The 20,902-nt window shown below is 41.6% G+C and overlaps 1 protein-coding gene across 7 annotated transcripts in view; it reads left to right on the forward strand.

The window, feature by feature from the left end:
• Positions 1 to 20,902, forward strand: part of UBR2 (ubiquitin protein ligase E3 component n-recognin 2) — a 121,450-nt gene that overhangs the window by 48,743 nt on the left and 51,805 nt on the right. For 6 of the 7 annotated variants that reach the window (XM_039530180.1, XM_039530184.1, XM_039530185.1 and 3 more), the window contains 8 exons: positions 30 to 128; positions 3,067 to 3,230; positions 3,316 to 3,415; positions 4,533 to 4,661; positions 5,525 to 5,708; positions 7,456 to 7,517; positions 8,469 to 8,579; positions 18,262 to 18,327. In XM_039530180.1, coding sequence (XP_039386114.1) covers positions 30 to 128; positions 3,067 to 3,230; positions 3,316 to 3,415; positions 4,533 to 4,661; positions 5,525 to 5,708; positions 7,456 to 7,517; positions 8,469 to 8,579; positions 18,262 to 18,327 — 915 coding nt within the window. Of the gene's footprint in view, positions 1 to 29; positions 129 to 203; positions 303 to 3,066; positions 3,231 to 3,315; positions 3,416 to 4,532; positions 4,662 to 5,524; positions 5,709 to 7,455; positions 7,518 to 8,468; positions 8,580 to 18,261; positions 18,328 to 20,902 lie in introns of all 7 variants that reach the window. The other variant, XM_039530182.1, reaches the window with a different exon arrangement.

The following is a 20,902-nucleotide window of genomic DNA, read 5'->3' on the forward strand; positions in this document are numbered from 1 at the left end:
TAGAGGTGAATTTCCCCCTTGTTGTTTAGAATTACCGGCAGTTGCAGAGAGATTTTATGGAGGATGATCACGAGCGGGCAGTGTCGGTGACTGTTCTATCTGTCCAACTCTTCACTGTACCTACTCTGGTGAGTAGTGCTTGCCTTTTTAAAAAACTGATAGTTGGCACTCCTTGCCTTTTTTTGCCTCCTTCTTCTTAATAGAACTATGAGCGATTGCAGAGTGATTATGTGAAAGATGACCACGAGAGAGAGTTCTCAATTGCTGACCTCTCGGTACAGATATTCACAGTGCCTTCACTTGTAAGTACGAAAGACTAAAAAAAGAAACTCCTTTTTTTGTTAGGAGCTGCACTAAGATCTTGAGTTTATAGACTGCTAGATTTCTCTGAACGTTTGTAGTACTACTGTGCAAATCAATGTGCTGCTGGCTTTATGAAAACTGATTAGTAGTTTATAAATATAGGTACAGTTTACTAAGTGGAGTTGGACCTATGCTGCTAAATTTTGAATCTGTATCAGAACTTCCCACAGTACATGGGTATATAGACCTATTCTTTTGTTTTGGACACATCTCTTAATTTTTTTCCATTAATGAATATATATATAGAGAGAGATTACCACTTAATAAATACAGTAATTTTAACTTCTGACTATGCCAAATATGCATGCTAGGTGTTGTAGGGTGTGGTTACAGAGCACACTGCTCCATGGTGTGGCACTGCAGCTACCATACCTCAGTTCTCTTCTTGATTCTCCATTCTACCCATACGCAGACAGGAATGTTCACATAAGGTTCCCTGTCTTGGGGTCTGATTTATTAAATCCTCACAGAATAAATCTGCAGGTCCCTTGGCCCTTCTAGGTTCAAATTCTTCTTTCCTTGGGGCTTCCAATTTATCCTTCCTTCAGGCTATCTTTCTCTCAGCTCCACAGTTCTCTCTATGCCTGAGGACATCAGAAAATCTCACTCCATCCTCTGGGCTTCTCTGGGAAGACCTGGGTTTAAACTTTCTTCTCTTAGGGCAGGGTCTCCACAGCATCTTCGGTCTGTGATTGAATCCTGATAGGCTTCTCCAGCCCACCACCATCCTGGTTCTACCACAGGAGAACCTCTTTGCAGGTCTCTCCTGACTCTTAGTTCCCCTTGACTGTGAACTGAGAACACTCCTTTTTAACTTAAATGGACAGACCAACCTGTTACAATAAATTTTCTATTAAAAATCAACTACTGCCTTTTGCAGAATTTTGAAAACTTTTTTCCTAACACAAACATGTCTGTCTGTATATCATAAATTATTTTTTAAAGTGAAGAATACTTAAAAAGAGTAGGTGAACTCAACAGAGATTCTATCTTCATGAAGACGTCTTTGGAAATTAAAGAAAATCTGACTTACATAGAATGTTTCTAAAAAGAATGCTGTTGGAAGTTTTCCAAGTGGAATCAACTTAAAGGTAGATCTAAATTTCTGAGACTGTATGGAAATCATGGCGTCTAAAGAACTGATTTCAGGATAACTGTTCTAAATTGTGATTTGTTTTTAACAGTTTGCTAGGTGCTGGAGGTGTCAGCTGGTAATTCTTACCTCTTGATTCAGGAAGTCAGGGTTCTCTTCCTAGCTCTGTCACTGACTTGCCCTGTGTGCTAGGGCATACCACTTAAACTCAGTTTGTTTTTCTGTAAGATGGTATCACCACCATTTGCGCTGGTATGGTGGGGCTTATCTAGGTAATGTTAGTAAAATACTTTAAAACATATAATTTTTATTTAAATTATTCAAAGCATGTTCCCAAAATAACATAAAACTTTTTAAAAAAATATATTTTATCAGAGAGAGAGAAGCTTAAAAGGAAGTGTGAAAGAGGTGAGAGTTGTAGTCATAAGAATCGAGACAAAGAAAAATTTTTTTTTTGAAGTATAAAGGTAATATTTTAAAAAATAAGATCAATTAGATTAGAGTCAAAAACCTCAGTCTCATTTCCAGGTTCTTTGCTAGCACGTTTCCCCAGCTAAGGCCATTATGTATTGGCTTAACTGAACTATTAATCCTATTAAAAATTGCTCTTGTACAACAGTCACTTGATTGTATATGCAATATAATCATGTACTTTCATATGGCCTTGATCCAACAAGGTACAAGCATGTGCCTGACTTTTAAGCACATGAATAATCATTTTGGATTCCGCAGGATTGCTCATATACTTAAAGTTAGACATATTTCTAATTACCTTGCTGAATTAGGGACCAATCTTTCAAGATGACCACACACTTAAATTAGACTGCATTTTTGATTTAAGTTTTTATCACTTAGTGCTTTTTTTGTGTATAGTGTAGTAAATTATCAGGGCACTTAAAAACATGTTTAAACTGGTGAATTAAATTAAAGAATGGAAAGTCCTAAAAAAAAAAAAAAGTAGTGGGCAAAGTTTTCAAAAGGGCCTCTGTGATGTAGGAGCCTAAGTTCCATTGAAAGTCCATGGCACTTAAACCCCTTAATCAATGACTAGGTGCTGAAAAGTTTACCCAGTAAACAGCCGTGACGAGGAAGCAGGAATATCTTTCTGGTCTTTTGTTTGCAGCCTCAGCATTCATAACCAAATAAATAAATAATTTTTTTTTGGCAATATCGTAGAAAATCTTTTGAGGTATTTATTTTCTTACTATAGTGACTAGAAGTCCCAATTCTGCACCAGGACCCCATTGTGCCTGGTACTTACAAACCCAGAACAAAAAGATGACCCTTACCCCCATCACACCTTACAATCTAAGTACAAGACAAGAGGCAACAGGTGGATTCAGACAAATGGGAGAGGACAAAGAAATGTGACAGTATTGGTCAGCATGATAGGCAGGGGGTAAGCAGTAGATAGTTTTGCAGATGGATTTTTATTTTCTCCTATGAACACCATTTTAAAGTAATGTTAAAATATAGAGGAACACCAGCAATATAAATGGTTTGGCTGAAAAGGCATAGATTTTACTGGTAAAATGCAATATTAATTTAGCCTCTTTCTCCTGTCAGTAATGTCTGTTGATTGCAACAAACTTTAATGTACTTTGGCATAGGCTCGAATGCTGATAACAGAAGAAAATCTTATGACCACGATCATCAAAACTTTTATGGACCACTTAAGGCACCGTGACATCCAGGGCAGGTTTCAGTTTGAACGATATAGTGCCCTTCAAGTTTTCAAATTCAGGCGGGTTCAGAGCCTTATTTTGGATCTCAAGTAAGTATCTCAATACTAATCAAATTAATGAGTACTTCAAAAAATCATTAAAACTAACTTACAAATTTGTTTCTACTATATTCAGGTTTGTGTTGATAAGCAAGCCAGCTGATTGGACAAATGACTTGAGGCAAAAGTTTTTAGAGGGGTTTGATGCCTTCTTAGAGTTACTAAAGTGTATGCAGGTATGTGAATCTGTGAATTTTTTTAAAAAGCACCATAAATTTTCTGTCTTAGTAAAATGAGTATTGTCAGATGTAGAACACATTTTGTTTTTCATTAGTAAAATTGTTACTTCATAGTACTTGTAATCCTCAGGAAATTAATATAATTTCCTTTATCTGTTGACTTCAGTGCAGTTTGGTTGAATTACACCGCTGTTAGAATCACAACAAATGTTCCTAAACTTTGTGTATGTAAAGGATCCGTTAACTTCATTTTGTGTATGAGGGGGAGGGAGAAAAGAAGGGGGAGAATCAAAATAAGGGTGCCAGTTTATATATTTGATGCTATAACACAATGAGGCAGTGCACATTTAAATGTGTGAGCAAAGTCAGACTGCCCTGTCTTAACTAGCTTTTACTATATGTGAGTGTGACAGATATTTGCTACTTGAGCATTACCAAGTGTACTCAGCTCTGTACAAACATATTGGGAAACCAAGCCCTTGTGCCAGGGAACTTTATGAATATACACACACGATGGTATCCTCTACTGTAATGTTTTTTGATCCTTTAATACATTACATGTTATACTGACTTTAACTATTTTGAGACTAATGATGCTTTTATAAGGACAAGCTACTAGTAGTGCAAAAAGGCCTGACCAAACAACACTCATTCTTCAGTGCTCAGTGACTGGATAGTATGCTTCTCTCAGAAAACTTTAGCTTTTGTTCATCCTTTTTAATAAATTCATTTTTGCTGAGGGCATTCCATCATAATCATAACCACACTTGAATGTCCTTTTGGATTTTAAATTTTTCTGATCCACAAACTTAATAAAAATCCCTAGAAACATCTTTAACAAACTGCATTTAGAGGTTTTTCCTTTTTAAAGTTTTGTCTTTTGATTAAAGACCTGTGTAGAGAGAATTCATGACTCAGTCTTCAATTCAAGATGCTTCCTAAATCAAAAATAGGATTAAATTTGTCTCTTTGATTTCTCTCCAGGTTTTTTCTATACTTTTGTGATATGAGCAGAAAGTTTAAACTATATAAGTCATTACTCACTTAGTCTTATGTTAGCACCAGTAGGGGGTTTCAATAACAGTTAATCTGTATGATTCTTTGTGGTTTTTAGGGTATGGATCCAATAACTCGTCAAGTAGGACAACATATCGAAATGGAACCAGAATGGGAAGCAGCATTTACTTTACAGATGAAATTAACACATGTTATTTCAATGATGCAGGATTGGTGTGCTTTAGATGTAAGCTGTTTCTGCTTTTATATATGAAGGGAGATGTAGGTAGATGAATATCTAATTAACAGCAATAGAACAAACATACATACCTGCACAGATTTATTTTGTCCAGAAGCAGTATTTTTAATCTGTGATGGATTAAATCTATTTAAGGCTTGAATTAACAAAAAACCCGTGTGTTTCTTGGAATGGCCATAAGAGATCACTGTGAACATTTTGGAATTCAGCTAAGCATCCAAAAGTTTGTATTGACACAATACCTTAAGAATATCATTACTGGAGAAGAAAGAGGGGAATAATTTTGTAATAGAGGAGTTATCAGGTCCCATGCCCTCTTGATGCCATCCAGAGAGGAAAACAGATTGCTGAACTCTAACAGAATGATCTGCAATCCCTCTGATGACAATTCCCTCCTTAAATTGACCTGCTGAGTAGGACTTCATATGTGGTGAGGGCTCCTTTTAGAACATATGAGCCCAGAATAGTCAAATATTAAATTTGACTTTAAACTGTAAATATTCTTGAGAACCCACCATAATCATGCACATTGTTAGCAGGCTCATATAGTGACAAGTACACGTTAAACTCTGATACATACTACTATTTAATCGGACTTAGCTTGGTGATTTGTGTCCTCTTTAATGAGTGAACAGCACTTGGGAAAGAGAGGAACCACTGACCTTCTGTGCTAATAAGGAAATGTTTAATTTTAAAATAGTAAGATTATATTAAGAAAAGTAAAAGAAACTTTGCATTGAGAAAAAATAAATACAGAGCAAGTATTTTTACACTTCATATCTTATAGACTGTACATCATTTGAAAGGGCTGTTTTCTTCATGATGTTTGTAAACCACAATCTTTTTTGTAGGAAAAAGTACTTATTGAAGCTTATAAGAAATGCTTGACTGTGCTGATGCAGTGCCACAGTGGCTTTACTGATGGTGAACAGCCTATCGTTCTCAGTATATGTGGACATTCTGTTGAGACCATCAGATACTGTGTTTCTCAGGAAAAAGTTAGCATTCATCTCCCAGTTTCTCGTTTACTTGCAGGTAGGAATGAACCTGGTTTTAAAAATGTTTCAGAAAATTAAATAACACATGTATGCACATATGCATCTCGCATGCTCACAGATATAAGAGATTATATGCCATCTGAGGATAGCCAGAATACAATGTACTCTTGCCATCTCCCCCAGCCTGCCCCAAGATATCTCCATGCCAGGGGCTGTGGGAAGAGAGGTGTAGGGTATGGCTATGCTGGCTCTGTGCCTGATTGGAGACCCCTTTATGCCCTGGGTGTCCCCGACATGGGGTTTGCAGATGGTTTCTGCTCCTTTTGTGTCACCTCAATGGAACAAAGGGGAGTAGAACAGGGCAGAGGATCTGCCCCAAAGTATGGATTATGGTTCCATGTCATTTTTTAAATCAGGCTGAAAAGATTGGACACCACTGTATTAGAGAAATGGCTGCAAAATATATCTATGCATTACAACCAGCATTGTTCATCAGGAATTAAGCTAGTGATTGCATTTTTTCCCTTACATTTTGGTTCAGTAATTGAGCAATTGTATTGGAAATATATGAAGGCTATCTCTACATTAGGAGCGTTTTACTGGTATAGGAATACTGGTATACTTAGTCTACTGGCAAGGTGCTCCTAGCATGAGCACAGCGATACTAGCAAAGCTGCACTTTGTACTGGTATAGTAAAACTGCCCCACTTGAACAAAACAGACTATACTGGTAAAAGCACAGTTTTGCCAGTAGAACTGTCTAAATTAAGGGGTTGGACAGAGCTGTGCCATCAGGTCAGGAATTGACACATCTGACTGACATAGCTATGCTGGCAGAAGTCTGTAATGTTGACCTGGTCTTTGACTGAACTTTAGCTCAAATGGAATCAGTAAATAATTTAGTAGCAATAGTGACTGGCATCTGACAATTAAATATTGGAAATTAAATGGACATTTGATATTGCAAGTTCAGCAGGTCAGGGTTGAATTATTTTGAATCTTCACAAGCAGCAGAAGTGTTGCAGTTAAGAAAAACTTGTCATGTTTAGTAGTTCTTAAAATTAAAGGCTGAAGACTGAAAGAAGGGAAATTGAGTTTGTCATTGGTAACTGGGTCTTAAAGGTAAAGGATGGTAACTGGGGGAATATTCCTCTTTTATGAGGAGAGCCGGTATTAATGAAACATGTACCCTTTGTTGCTGCATAGTATTTCCAGGACAACAGAAAGAGCTTTACTTCTTATACAGTGTATCTTCGTGTGTGTGTGTGCATGTGTGCTGTGTTCTATATACACTGCAAAGCTGATCATCTGCAAAATGGAGAGGGCATGCCTTAGGAAAGGTCAGATACCATGGTGATGAGCGCAGTATAAAAATCTGAAAAGAATAAAATCGTTTAAATGAGGTGATCTTTTGTACCTATTGAAATACTATATTAACTGAATTTCATCCATTATATTAGCTGCCAGTTATGGTCTGTTTGATTGAGAGAGGGGGATAACGTTAGTATTTTGGTTAAAACAGGATCTGTACAATGGAAACAGACTTCATCCAGAGGTTAATCTTTGACATGCTCACACATAATGTCATAGGTGTCTTGATGAGATGTATGAAAATTTGATTGTGTGTACATTCTTCATAGGTTGGGGACTTTGGCTGGATGTACTGACGTGTCTTAAAACAGTGTGGAAAGCTTAAACTATGTAGATTGTTGCAAGAAATGTATTTTTTCAGGCTAATATGAAGAATGTATTAACGTATACTTTTATTTTGTATATCCATATAGGTTTGCATGTGTTGCTGAGCAAAAGTGAAGTGGCATACAAGTTTCCAGAGCTTTTACCGCTGGTATTGTGAAATTTAATTAATGTTTATAATACACTTTGAAGATGAAAAATGCCATATAAGTGTTTAGAATTTAAGGGTAACAAAAATAACTTCTTTGTTATATCCTTTATTTAGGAAGACAATCTGTTTCAAATATTGGTATCTCTTTAAGAGTCAATCCACAATCAGTGTTTTATTAAACTGTTTAAAGATTTTAAAATTAAAATCTCATTTTGTTTCTCATACGCTATCTCCACTTCATGTTTGAAGCTGAGTTTTGGGACTGCTGCCAGAAGTTAACTCCTTCTATAGGCGGTGGCAGCTTTAGCATGTCCTGATCCAGTACTCTCCTACTCTCCACATGTCTCTTTTGGGGTATCTCATGCAATCATTTTAAAAATAAATATGGACATTGCTTAAATTTTAAGCGTGGAGGAGGGGAAGGTGGGACGTTATAAGAAAAGGGCTAAATGGAAAGGACATATAGAAAAGAAACGAGGAGGGGGCTGAATTGGCAGATGAGATGACACTGACTTGTAAAAGAAGAAATAGTTAACTTTTGAATGAATAAGGGATACACAGAGTAAGAGATCAAACAAAAGGAAGAGGAAGAAAATGATAGTTAAGAGGAAAAATGGTGATCTATGATTAACTTTCCAAAAGTATTAAATAGTATGATAGTACTCATGCATTTTTTTCACATTCAGAAGAAGCTTAAAGTATAAAAACAGCTAAGGGTTTTAAGAGTCGGCTATTTACCTTGGCCAGTGCAATACCAAGCCAAGGTAAAATTTGGGATAAGTTTGCAGGAAAGGGTGATTAAAATGAGTTAATCTATTTAATGAATCACTTGCAATACATTTGTTTTGTGTTCCCTTTTTCTGTTCCTAAAAGTCTTCAATGGTTTTATGTCATCTTAGATTACATTTTTGGTAATTAAACTAAGGTTTTGCTATTTTATATTTTCTGTAGAGTGAACTTAGCCCACCTTTGTTAATAGAACACCCTCTACGATGTCTAGTTTTATGTGCCCAAGTGCATGCAGGGATGTGGAGGAGAAATGGGTTCTCTCTTGTTAATCAAGTAAGTGTTTAATAGCTGTGATTTGATGTATATGTTTGCTAGTTTGTGGTAATGATCCTTGTGCCATAGTTGGACACGGCTAGAATGCCCCCTCTTTTTATTAAAAACAAAAGAAAAAAACCTCTAACTTTAAAAAGTCACTGAGGGGTATGTCTACAATGCAAAAAATAAAAATAAAAGACATGTAGCAGTGAGTCTCAGAGCCTCGGTCAGTTGACTCATGTGTGTGCTACAGGGATAAAAAATATCTGTGTAGACATCTGGGCTTGGGCTGGAGCCTGGCCCCCTTGCTGGGTTTAAGAGCCCAGATTCCAGCCAGAGCCCAAACAACCACACAGCTATATTTATCCCTGTAGAATGATCCCCACAAGCCAGAGCCAGTTGACCTGGGCACTGAGACGCTCTGCCACAGATCTTGGTTTTGCAGTATAAATGAGAGTTGAGGAGCTTAAATCCAGCTGAAAGCTAAGTCATGTAGTAGGTGTGTTTGAAAATTTCAATCAGTCTTTAATTACTTGCTCACATAATGTTTGTTTCCACAGGACCCCTGACTCATTGAGTGAACAGGCCAGATAGTGCCGAATAAATGAGGCAGCTGCTAAAGATTTTTGTTCTCTTAATTCAGTTAATGGCCCCAGACTTATTTATTGCACACTATTCAAAGCCTGCAAGAAATACAGAATTAAGTATTTCCTTATGCTCTTTTCTAGGGTGCTCATTGCTGTAGTATTGGAGTGTCTCACAAATACTAATTTATTTGCATGCCTCCACTGTGAGATCAGAGAGCACTGTTATCCCCGTTTTACAGATGAGGAAACCGAGACAAAGAGGCTAGCCTGAGGCTGCACAGTAAGTGGCAGAACCAGGATTAGTACTCATGATCTCATAATTTCTAACCTTGTGCTCATTCCTTCAGATCACATTTTTGGAGGTGCTGAGCATGCACAGCTCCCATTGACTTCAGTTGCAGGTGTGAGTTCTCTGTGTTTCCACAGATCAGGCCCCATGTGTCTCAAGTTGAGCACTCAGTAAACAAGGAATACACAGCTAGTGGCTACCTGCCAAAATGATTTTCTCAGCATAATATAGACTATGGCAGAAACAGGAATAGAGCTCAGTTCTTGTTTGTGATGTTCACTTCACTTAAACACAAAAAACAACCTTTCTCTCCCTTTAATACTCTGCCACATTCACTACACGCTTTCCAACTTCTGCAACAAATGAGGCAGGAATCCTACAGGCAGCCTCATTCGCTACTCGATCCTAATTTATCCTTTGAACACCATCCATCCTGTGCACTGAATAAGATGGGTTTTATGGAAAAAATTTTATGTGATCATATAATTAAATATGGTGGTGTAGTTCAGCCTCTTTGGGTACATGCATTAACGTTGTGTGGTATAGGGTTGAAAGGTGTAGTTTTAAATTGTTGAAGGCCAAGTAATTTAATTTTAAAAATGACTGACTAAAAATGTTTCTTTTAGCAAAACAGTGGTAGGCCAGCTCTTAGGGTACGTCTACACTACAAGACTATTTCGAATTAACTTAATTCGAATTTGTGGAATCGACCTTATGAAGTCGAATTTGTGTATCCACACTAAGGACACTAATTCGACTTTGTGAGTCCACACTAACGGGGCCAGCGTCGACTTTGGAAGCGTTGCACTGTGGGAAGCTATCCCACAGTTCCCGCAGTCCCCGCTGCCCATTGGAATGCTGGGTAGAGCCCCCAATGCCTGCTGGGGAAAAAAATGTGTCGAGGGTGGTTTGGGGTAACTGTTGTCATTGAACCGTCAATCACGCCCTCCCTCCCTGAAAGCGCCGGCGGGAAATCTGTTCGCGCCTTTCTCTGGTCGGTTACAGCGCAGTCTCCACAGCACTGCGAGCATGGAGCCCGCTGCGATCATCGCTGCACTTATGGCCGTTGTCAACTCCTCGCACCTTATCGTCCACCTCTTCCACAGTCAGCTGCTGAGAAATCGGGCGAGGAGGCTCCGGCAGCGCGGTGAGGAGAGTGGCGTAGACCTCTCACAAAGCAGGGTACGCCGCGCAGTGGAGATCATGGTGGCAATGGGTCAAGTTCATGGTGTGGAATGGCGATTCTGGGCCCGGGAAACAAGCTTGGACTGGTGGGACCGCATAGTGCTGCAGGTCTGGGATGAATCACAGTGGCTGCGAAGCTTCAGGATGCGTAAGGGCACTTTCCTTGAACTCTGTGACTTGCTGGCCCCTGCCCTGAAGCGCCAGGACACCCGGATGCGAGCAGCCCTGACTGTGCAGAAGCGAGTGGCCATAGCCCTCTGGAAACTTGCAACGCCAGACAGCTACCGGTCAGTAGCGAACCACTTTGGCATCGGCAAATCTACCGTAGGGCTTGCTGTGATTCAAGTAGCCCACGCAATCGTTGAGCAACTGCTCTCAAAGGTAGTGACTCTAGGAAACGTTGAGGTCGTCAGAGATGGCTTCGCCGCGATGAGATTCCCAAACTGCGGTGGGGCTATAGATGGGACTCACATCCCTATCCTGGGACCAGCCCACCAGGCCAGCCACTACATTAACTGAAAGGGCTACTTTTCTATGGTGCTGCAAGCACTGGTGGACCATAGGGGACGTTTTACCAACATCTACGTCGGGTGGCCGGGCAAGGTTAATGATGCGCGTGTGTTCAGGAACTCTGGTCTGTTTAGACGCCTCCAGGCAGGTAGTTTCTTCCCGGACCACAAAATAACGGTTGGGGATGTGCAGATGCCTACAGTGATCCTCGGGGACCCAGCCTACCCGCTAATGCCCTGGCTCATGAAGCCCTATACAGGCGCCTTGGACAGTGAGAAGGAACTCTTCAACTACCGGCTGAGCAAGTGCAGAATGGTGGTGGAGTGTGCTTTCGGACGTCTCAAGGGGAGATGGCGGAGCTTATTGACTCGCTCGGACCTCAGCGAAAAAAATATCCCCATTGTTATTGCAGCTTGCTGTGTGCTCCACAATCTCTGTGAGAGCAAGGGGGAGACCTTTATGGCGGGATGGGAGGTTGAGGCAAATCGCCTGGCTGCTGATTACGCTCAGCCAGACAGCCGTGCCGATAGAAGATCCCAGCGGGAAGCGCTGTGCATCCGGGAGGCTTTGAAAGCTAGGTTCCTCGGAGAGCAGGGTAACCTATGACTGTCCACTTGACTTACAGAGAAGCTGAACCTGAGCCTGTTTCAGTGACTGTTGACTTCGATCTGCGGTTACATACCCCGTTCTCCAGGTTTCCCCCCTTCTAACACACGTTTTAAAATAAAGTTAATTGAACACTGATTATTATCAAAGTTTTCTTTAATTATGAATTCCTGTTCTAGGGTTGAAACATGGACGCAGACTGTGGTGGGTACGGTGTGCACTGATGTACAGACCGCTTCTACACTAGAGGAATGACAGGCTCCTGCTCCTACAGCGGTCTCTGGGGGGAGGACGGTTGCGGGTGGGTGTGCAGGAAGGGGTGGGTTTGCAGGAAGGGGTGAGGGGTGCCATCTTTGGGACGGAGTTTGGATGCAGGCTCTGGGCTGGGGGTTGGGGTGTAGTAAGGGGTGAGGGGTGTGTGGGAAGGGTGAGTATGTGTCCGTGGATGAGGGCTCTTGCTGGGGCTCAGGGCATCGGAGAGGCTCGTGGCTAGGGTGGAAGGGCATGGTAAGGGCAGCCTGCCTTGCCATTTCTGGATGGCAGGCGCTAGGACCCTGGGGCAGCATACACCTTACAGACTGACCCGGGGCAGCATACACCTCCCAGACTGACCCTGGTGCCTAGTGACTGCAGTCTGTGTGTGTCCTGCTGTTGATCCTGCCCGCAAGTCTGTACCCTGGTAATGGAGGCTGTCCTATGCGATTAAAAAACCCCTTCCCCCCCCCCCTTCACACACAGTCTTCTGACAAGAAAAACGGGACGGAAACAGTGAATAACAACAAACTACTTTTAATACTCAACTACACAGTGGGGGGATGAAACTTGGATTTGGGACTGGGTGATGCAGGAAGGGAAGCACTTCTCAAAGTTTATGGCATCAGAGCTGTGTGGTACATGAGCGCTCTGCTGGGGTGCTGTGCCAGTTTTCACGGCCCCTAGCGCCCCTCCTTCTTGTTATTTTGGGTGAGGGGGGGACAGGACTTTGTGGCGGGGGATTGCGGTTGCAGATACAGTGCAGGGGGGCTCTCTCCTCCTGCCTGCGGTCCTGCAGAACATCTACAAGGCGCCGGAGCGTGTCCGTTTGCTCCCTCATTAGCCCAAGCAGCGTTTGAGTCGCCTGCTGGTCTTCCTGCCGCCACCTGTCCTCCCGTTCGATGTGTGAGCGCTGGTGCTGACAAAGGGTCTCCCTCCACTGTCTCTGCTCGGCCGCCTCGGCTCTGGAGCAGGCCATCAGTTCCGAGAACATGTCGTCCCTAGTCTTTTTCTTTCGCCGCCTAATCTGCGCCAGCCTCTGTGAGGGGGATGGCGGGGCAGTTTGTGAAAGAGCCGCAGCTGTGTGATGGGAAAAAGGAAGTGATTTCCTTGAAAAGATACATGTTTGCGAACAGTGAACACAGTCTACTCAGTTTCTGTGAACAAGACCATACAGGGAACCTAGTCTCACGAGCTCTCAGGACAAGTTCGAGATTTCGGAAGACGCTTTCAGTGGCTGCGGTCTTGCACCGGAGATCGGACAAGCGGGGCGGTACAGCTGAATCCGTTTATCAGCCAGGCCTGGTAAGCCCTACACTATAGGCTGCTTAACAGTTAATGGGTAGCTGTGCCCTACCGCAGAAGGCAATCTGGAAAGCATAAAGTCCGACCCTGTTCCAGCCCCTCGCGGCTGTGCCCGGGAAAGATCACTGTATGCTTTTCCTCTGCGGCCTCCAACACGTGCCTGTTGAACGAAGGTCTTTGCTATGCAAAGTAAAAGTCAAGCAGTCACAATAGTAACAGTACACTAATTGCCCTACTTAGATGCAGCAGTCGCCGAACGACATTACCCTGAGGCGGGTCACTCGGAGAGAGAGAGAGGATGCTGCGGGAATCCCTGCACAGACCAGGACCGTATGCAGCCATGCTGGTGGAGGCAATGGTCCCGCTTTACGTGAGGATGGCCTGGCGTGGAAGAGTGTGCTTCCACGGAGCACCAAATAAGGCATCTCTCCCCAGGAACCTCCTGCGGAGGCTTTTCGAGCACCTCTACGAGACCTTCGTGGAAGTGACCGAAGAGGATTTCTATTCAATCCCTATATGTGTGGACCTTCTTTTTATATAGTTTTATATGGACAACTTTTTAGCTACTTTTTATATAGTATATATTCCTGTTTTTTAAGAAATAAATGTTTCCATGTTTATAACACTTACCGACTGATCCTTCCCCTGATTCTGAGTCCGTGTTAACGGCCGGGGAGGGTTGGTAGGGGATCTCTGTGAGGGTGATGAAGAGATCCTGGCTGTCGGGGAAAGCGGTATTGTAAGCGCTGTCGCCTGCGTCGTCCTCCACAAACCCTTCCTCATCTTCCCCATCGGCGAACATCGCCGAGGAACTGCCCCTCGACACTATCCCATCCTCAGAGTCCACGGTCACTGGTGGGGCAGTGGTGGCAGACCCACCTAGAATAGCATGCAGTGCCTCGTAGAAGCGGCATGTCTGGGGCTGGGCTCCGGAGCGTCCGTTTGCCGCTCTGACTTTTTGGTAGCCTTGTCTCAGGTCCTTGATTTTCATGCGGCACTGCGTTGTATCCCGGCTGTATCCTCTGAGTGCCATGGCTTTGGAGACCTTCTCGTAGGTCTTTGCATTCCGTTTGTTGGAGCGCAGCTCCGAAAGCACAGACTCATCGCCCCACACAGCGATCAGATCCAGGACTTCCCGGTCTGTCCATGCTGGGGACCTCTTTCTATTCTGGGATTGCATGGACTCCTCTGCTGGAGAGCTCTGCATCGTTGCAGGTGCTGCTGAGCTCGCCCCGATGTCCAACCAGGAATTGAGATTCAAACTGGCCAGACAGGAAAAGGAATTCAAATTTTCCCGGGTCGTTTCCTGTGTGGCTGGTCAGAGAATCCAAGCTTGGACTGCTGTCCAGAGCGTCAACAGAGTGGTGCACTGTGGGATAGCTCCCGAAGCTACTAAGTTCGATTTGCATCCACACCTAGCCTAATTCGAGATAGCCATGTCGAATTTAGCGCTACTCCCCTCGTCGGGGTGGAGTACCGAATTCGAACTAAAGGGCCCTCTAGGTCGAATTAAACGGCTTCCTGGTGTGGATGGTTGAGCGGTTAATTCGAATTAACGCTGCTAAATTCGACTTAAAGTCCTAGTGTAGACCAGGCCTTAGTAATTGTTTCTCTTACTCTTGGGGGGGTGACTCTCATGGCTTAGTCATATAGGGATTCTTTTAGGTACCTTAGGGGACACCCTGATTAAGACCAAGCAGAATACTCACAATTATTAACCGTGGCTATTTTATTATTAAAGAAGGGTCGGGAACACTGAACACAAATGACCGAACACAAATGAAAAACTGGTTACTTTTTTTTTTTACAATCTCTTTGTACATCTCTGTGTGGGGAGCTTTTAAAAGATATTACACCTCTAGGGGTGCTTTTCTCCTGAAACAAAATTATTTTACCTATCTATAAACATTCTTAGTTATCTAAGAACATACTATGGAATGGATTTGCAATAATATTGGTCTTGAGTAATAAGTTGAGACTAATATTATTACAAATCCATTCCATTGTATGTCCTTAGATAACTAAGAATGTTTATAGAGAGACAAAATAATTTTGTTCCATGGTATATTGACCTGATGGCTATTAATAAATAAGTAACCAGTTTGTTGTTGTTTGTTGTTGTTGTTAAAGTAAGCAGTCTTAAGTACATCCTATGAAATTGAAAAAAATATTTAAATCAGTTACTTAGAAGAAGCCACTTAAGGAGCTGTCTTGAGACAGGCCAGTTAAGCAATATTAAGAATATTAAATCCAGTTAAATCCCCCTATTTCCCTGTTTACTGATGTTTAGCCCCTGTCTCCTCTCCAGAAGTATACATACTAGCAACTTGGTGATTAATAAGAGAAACTGTTTGTCCTTTATTACAGTAGCATTTCAATACCCAATAAGTTTTAAATATAATGTCTGAATTAACTTCCTCTCACCAATCCATGTTGAAGTTTTGGAAGGGTTTTCCTTGGTTTGTTTCCTCTTGTTTTCTCTTTTTCTTATCTGCCTGTGGCAGCTTGCTTGTAGAGATGGAAAGCATGAGTTGTGGTGTGCTTGCTGTCTAAAAAGAGTTAGCTGGAAGTGCATGGGTGGTGTGCCGACTTAAGATCTTTTATATCCTTTCTCCTATTTTCATGATATAGGAAAACCCACCTCTTTCAGGCTTGTTTAGATTCAAGTTCAGTGCTGTCACTCTTGTCACTGGCTCCATGCCTTTATGGATGGTCCTCGTCCTTATGAATATGTAGTTTATTAATGAACATGCAACATTTCTTTAATTGCATTTGTTTTTCTTGTGGCAGGAAAGCATCAGACAACTTTCAAAGCTAGTTGTTACTTTTTTTTTCCTTTTATTTTTATTCAGTCCATTTTCTGAGTGATTATTTGACTTTTATTAGAAATTGACAGGAAATGAAATTCTGTTTTCAAAAACTCCCAAACACTCTGGTTCTTTTGTATAGGAAATTTTCAGTTCTCAGATCAATCTTTTAAAATTAAGTAACTCTTAAAAATTTGTAGCTTAAATTGTTTCTTCTGTATGACAATTTTTGGATTAATGATTTTTTTCTCATCTTCCTGAGTGGGTTGAGTTGTTTGAACCTAATGCCATTAACTAACTAATTTCCAGCCGTATACCTATTCTGTACTTAAATTACTTCTTATATCAGTAACCAGTTATAGCATCAAATTACCTTGCTATATTTGTATATAAAACAAAGTTACTATTTATATAATAATATCAGGCAGTTCTATGAATGCTGTCATTTAGATACCAAATATCCATTTCAAAATAAGTTTATGCCATCTTAAGCATTTGAACACTTAAAATACTTCCAACCATACATATTTTTCTTAGAGGCTTATCCGAATGAAGTTTTTAGAGTAATTATAAAATTAATTTCAACTAGAATATTTCTAGAATTCTGTGTGTGGCTTTAACTGAGGTTTTTTTTTGCAAAGAGCAGGCTAATAGATCTGCTTGTATGCCTTTGTTTATTGCTCGGATAACTCATCCTACTAATTAACAGTTCCTACTACTGATAATACACCTTAACACACCCTCTACTTAAAACATAAATGTTCTGCGTCGGCTGCCTTCTTGAGGTATGCTTGTCCTTGGGAGACAGAAGCAGAAACTTTCTGAAATTCCTTTGATTAACTTTAGCTATACAAGGTAGAGGAGATAGTACCTTTTTATTGGACCAACTTCTGTTGGTAAAAGAGATGTTGCAGAACTTTAACATTTTTGTAACATAAGTTGCTAGATATACCTATTATATTTCCAAGCATCCTGGCTATAATAGTATTGTAGCTATCTCTCATTCAGAGAAGGTGCAAACAAGTTTGTAGTGACTTAAAATAGTAAGTTATAATTTTATTAGTATAGTTTTTGCATCAGTATTGAGGTCTCTTCTCCACAATGGGCAGCCTAAATTCTGGCTGTTCCTAACTTTGTGCTTGATTTTGCAATGTTCTTTTAGCATATGGCTTTTGGTATGTTTTTTTTTTTAAAGGAAAAAAGGTAAAAGCAATTTCTGTTATGTGCAACTATAACAACTGGCCCACTGTGCATCATCACTAGGGTTTGAACCCTGAATCTTCAGCATTGCAGCACAGCTTGAGCTAGTTAGCTGGAGGAGAAGGCTGTTTTCCTGAAGATGTGGGGTTGAAATGGACATCTGGGTGGGAAGGGGGTTCAGGGAGAGCCTCATCCAGATCTCCTCCCCCTTCCCCACCCTCTCTCTTCACCTGGAGTTGGGGGAGGTCCTTCCACATGTGGTGTCCCTAGAGGGAGGGGGACACTGGAGCCATGTCATGAGTTCTGGGGTTGCGGGGGGGGGGGGGGGGAAACCTGCTAAGTCTATGTCTCTGCCCCCCCCCCCCAAAAAAAAAGTTCCTGGAGAGTCTGTCTATTCCTTGGGTTTCCTGTACAGTGTGTTTGGTGCTGCTGCTTTGGGCGCATTGTGAGGCAGTCTTACATTAAAATATTCATTTCAAGTTGTATGGGCATGCTGTTAAAATGTTGTCGGCAATGCAGTCAGTAGGAGGGAAATGGCAGTTCTCAAAAGTGTCTGTCAGCCAACCTGAACTGAAGGTCATGGGAGAAAGAAAAGACGCTTTTTGGCTACAGGCTTTCTCACTGGTGAATTTCAAACAATGGCAAACAAATAGGGGTGTTAAAATTTTTCAGAAGAGATCAAGAGTCTTTCCTAATGAAAAAAAATAGGCAACCTAGATATATGGGTTGTTCCAGTTCCATCTTTAACTATCTTTAGGTATATCACCTCACAGTGGATCAAAGGTACATAGGTATCCAATGTGCATTTGATTTTTCAGGCATTCCTGTAATTCATTGGTTAATTCATCCTTTTTTCTCTAATCTTCTATCATGAGACAGAAAGTTAGTTTCTCCATTGAGTAAAGAAAGCATTTTCAGAGCAGAAGGAGAATTTATTAATAAAATATGTTATTTTTCAGATCTATTATTATCATAATGTGAAATGCAGAAGGGAGATGTTTGACAAAGACATAATAATGCTTCAGGTAATCACTTCTTTGTGTTTGTTATGTGTGTGTATATATATATATTAAATAGATAGAGAAACCTTCATATTGTATGTTTTGAATTTCTGGCTTCACATTTTTTATAGGGGTTTCAATTCTCCCCTCTTGTCTTAAAATGTCTTTTTTCAAGGGAGGAACATATTTAGGGGGAACTGTGAAACTGCCTATTCTGTAGAGCTGTCAGATGAACTAAGTAAACAAACTGAAAAACTGGAGAGAAAACATTTCAATCTGGCTTCTTTCAATTATCAGTGTTACCAACTCTTGCAATTTTCACGAGTCTCATAATATCTGGTATTTTTTCTTAAACCCTGATCCTGGTCATTTAAATCTCAGCTTCGTTTAAAAAAAACCCCCAAAACTAACCCTCATGATTAAAGAGAGACGCTTGAATTAATAAAAGCTCAGAAACCAGAAAGCAACTGAAAGACCCCAAATTTATTTATAAAATCTCATTTTTAAGACAATTCCATGATTTTTTTTGGCTCTGACTCATCATTTTTAAACGTTTGGAATTGGCAACTCTGTTATCATAATCGTTGTTACTTGTAAGTATAGAAAGTACAAAATGTTTAGCCATGGTCTGCAAGATGGTATCTCCTTAATATATTTTAATCATAGAGATGCATACACATACTTAATCAATTCTATAAGTAAAATTTTATTTGGACGTCTCGGATTTTGATTTTGTCCTCTATCACCATGGTAAACACAACAGGCCTGACCCTACAAGGTATTGAGCTGCTTATCACTTCAGAAGATAAGGCCCTAATTTTTCATCTAGATTAATATTAAGATGAATATTCAAGAGCAGCTCTATTTTTGATCCCCACTTCAGGTTAGAGGGAAGTATTAGGGCCTGTATTTGCCCAATGTTAATCTAATTTAAAATATTCTCTTTGCAATAATTTAAGAGGGTTTAGGGTCCCCAAAAATCCCTGATCCCAAGCTCTGCCCTTAAAGCTGCCTTCTGGCAGCAGTAGAGCCGGGGTCCCTGTTGTTAGTGAAAGGTGTGTGGCACTGGCTGGCACCCCTGCATTGATAGAGCCAAGCATGATAAGTATCAATGGACACCTCCCATCCCATCCCAAGGTATTTAGGCAAGGTGGGGAACAAACCTCCATACCAGAGGTAGGGCAAATAGATCAGAGATGCCCCAGCCTCTCTGCGAATTGGGAAACAATCCTCCTCTTTCTCCTCATCCCCCACAAGTCCCCTGAATGGGGAGGAGGACTGAGGTGGGGGGTTGTGTTGGGGATAACACAGCCTGTTATTCCTCTGTCCTTTGTGTTGCATTAAAGGGAACTGTGAGAGCAAGGAGAAGCCAGTGTGGCTCTTCTTGTGCCAGGGCTGTTGGAGCTCAGGTGGCTGGTTTGGTCATGGCTCTCCCTGCTCTTCTTTCTCCCTGTGTATTGATGCAGATATGGAAACCATAGCCATAGTATGTTAAATGCACAGGCTGAAACGTATTTAAAACTACTACCCAGTTGGATAACTACTCCAAAATACCCAGTGGGGTGGTTGCAGTGCAGACCTCAATTAGTACCAGTGATCCCAGGTACTGCAGACCTGAGGGCAGGCTTTGTATGCTGTCAGGCCTGCCCCAGAGACTCTGACTGGGGGCAGAGCTTGGGAGTCCTGCCTTTCTGTCACTCTCTCTGCCACGGATAGGAGAGACGAGTGGAGCCACATGCTGTATGACAAACTGGGGCATACTACCTCACCAGGCTATACAGTGCCCATGACCGATGCCCAGGCGACCCACAGAATTATAGGGACCTCAGATTAAACACTTTCTAAACTATCTCAATGGAGCCTGTACAAGTTGTGATTATTGTAATTCTAAACCCTAAAATAGGCTTCCAAGATGCTGACTGGAAGGTGATAACCCACGCAGCAGTTTGCCAGTTTTGCCATATGGTAAAAATCCCTTCCGTATCCCAAAACTGGTGATCAGCCCCTGGCATTGAAGGAGATCCATCATACTAGTTTAATGGTGGGAAAGTTGGGGCTGACAGTCAGCCTGAAATGGCTGCTCACCTGTGCAGCAAACTGTAGTGACTTCTCTTCTGCTCCAGCTCCAGCTGGAGTGAATCACCAGTTCCCATTAAACCTCCACCACTCAATGCAGCAATGGCATGAGGGACAGGCTCTGATGCCTGGATGCAGCATTCAGTACCCTTCACTCCTCCCTGCAGCACAAGGAAGAGTGGGAAGGTGAAAGAGAAGCATAAACCCCACAAGCGTGCTGAAGACAAATGGGGGGGGGAAGCAGAGGGAATATGTAGAGCACTGCGCCAACCTCTTCTGGTAGAGATTTCATTTCTTTCCGACTCTTGCTGTTCCCATCTCTATTAAAGCCACACCCTTGCACAGATCCAGAGGGCAAGTGTGCCTCCAATCTTTATAATCTTTGTGGGAGTGTTCCCCTTCTGTGCTAAACTACTCCAAGACTGGTCCCTCTCTAGCTCCAGCACAGCTGTTTCTTAATGTGGCTCCTTCAGCAAGCCCAAAAGGACAGAAGCTGGGAATGATGATTACCTGTTCTGTTCAT

Source organism: Mauremys reevesii, linkage group 3, assembly GCF_016161935.1.
Source record: "Mauremys reevesii isolate NIE-2019 linkage group 3, ASM1616193v1, whole genome shotgun sequence".
In the NCBI taxonomy this organism is placed as follows: Eukaryota; Metazoa; Chordata; order Testudines; family Geoemydidae; genus Mauremys; species Mauremys reevesii.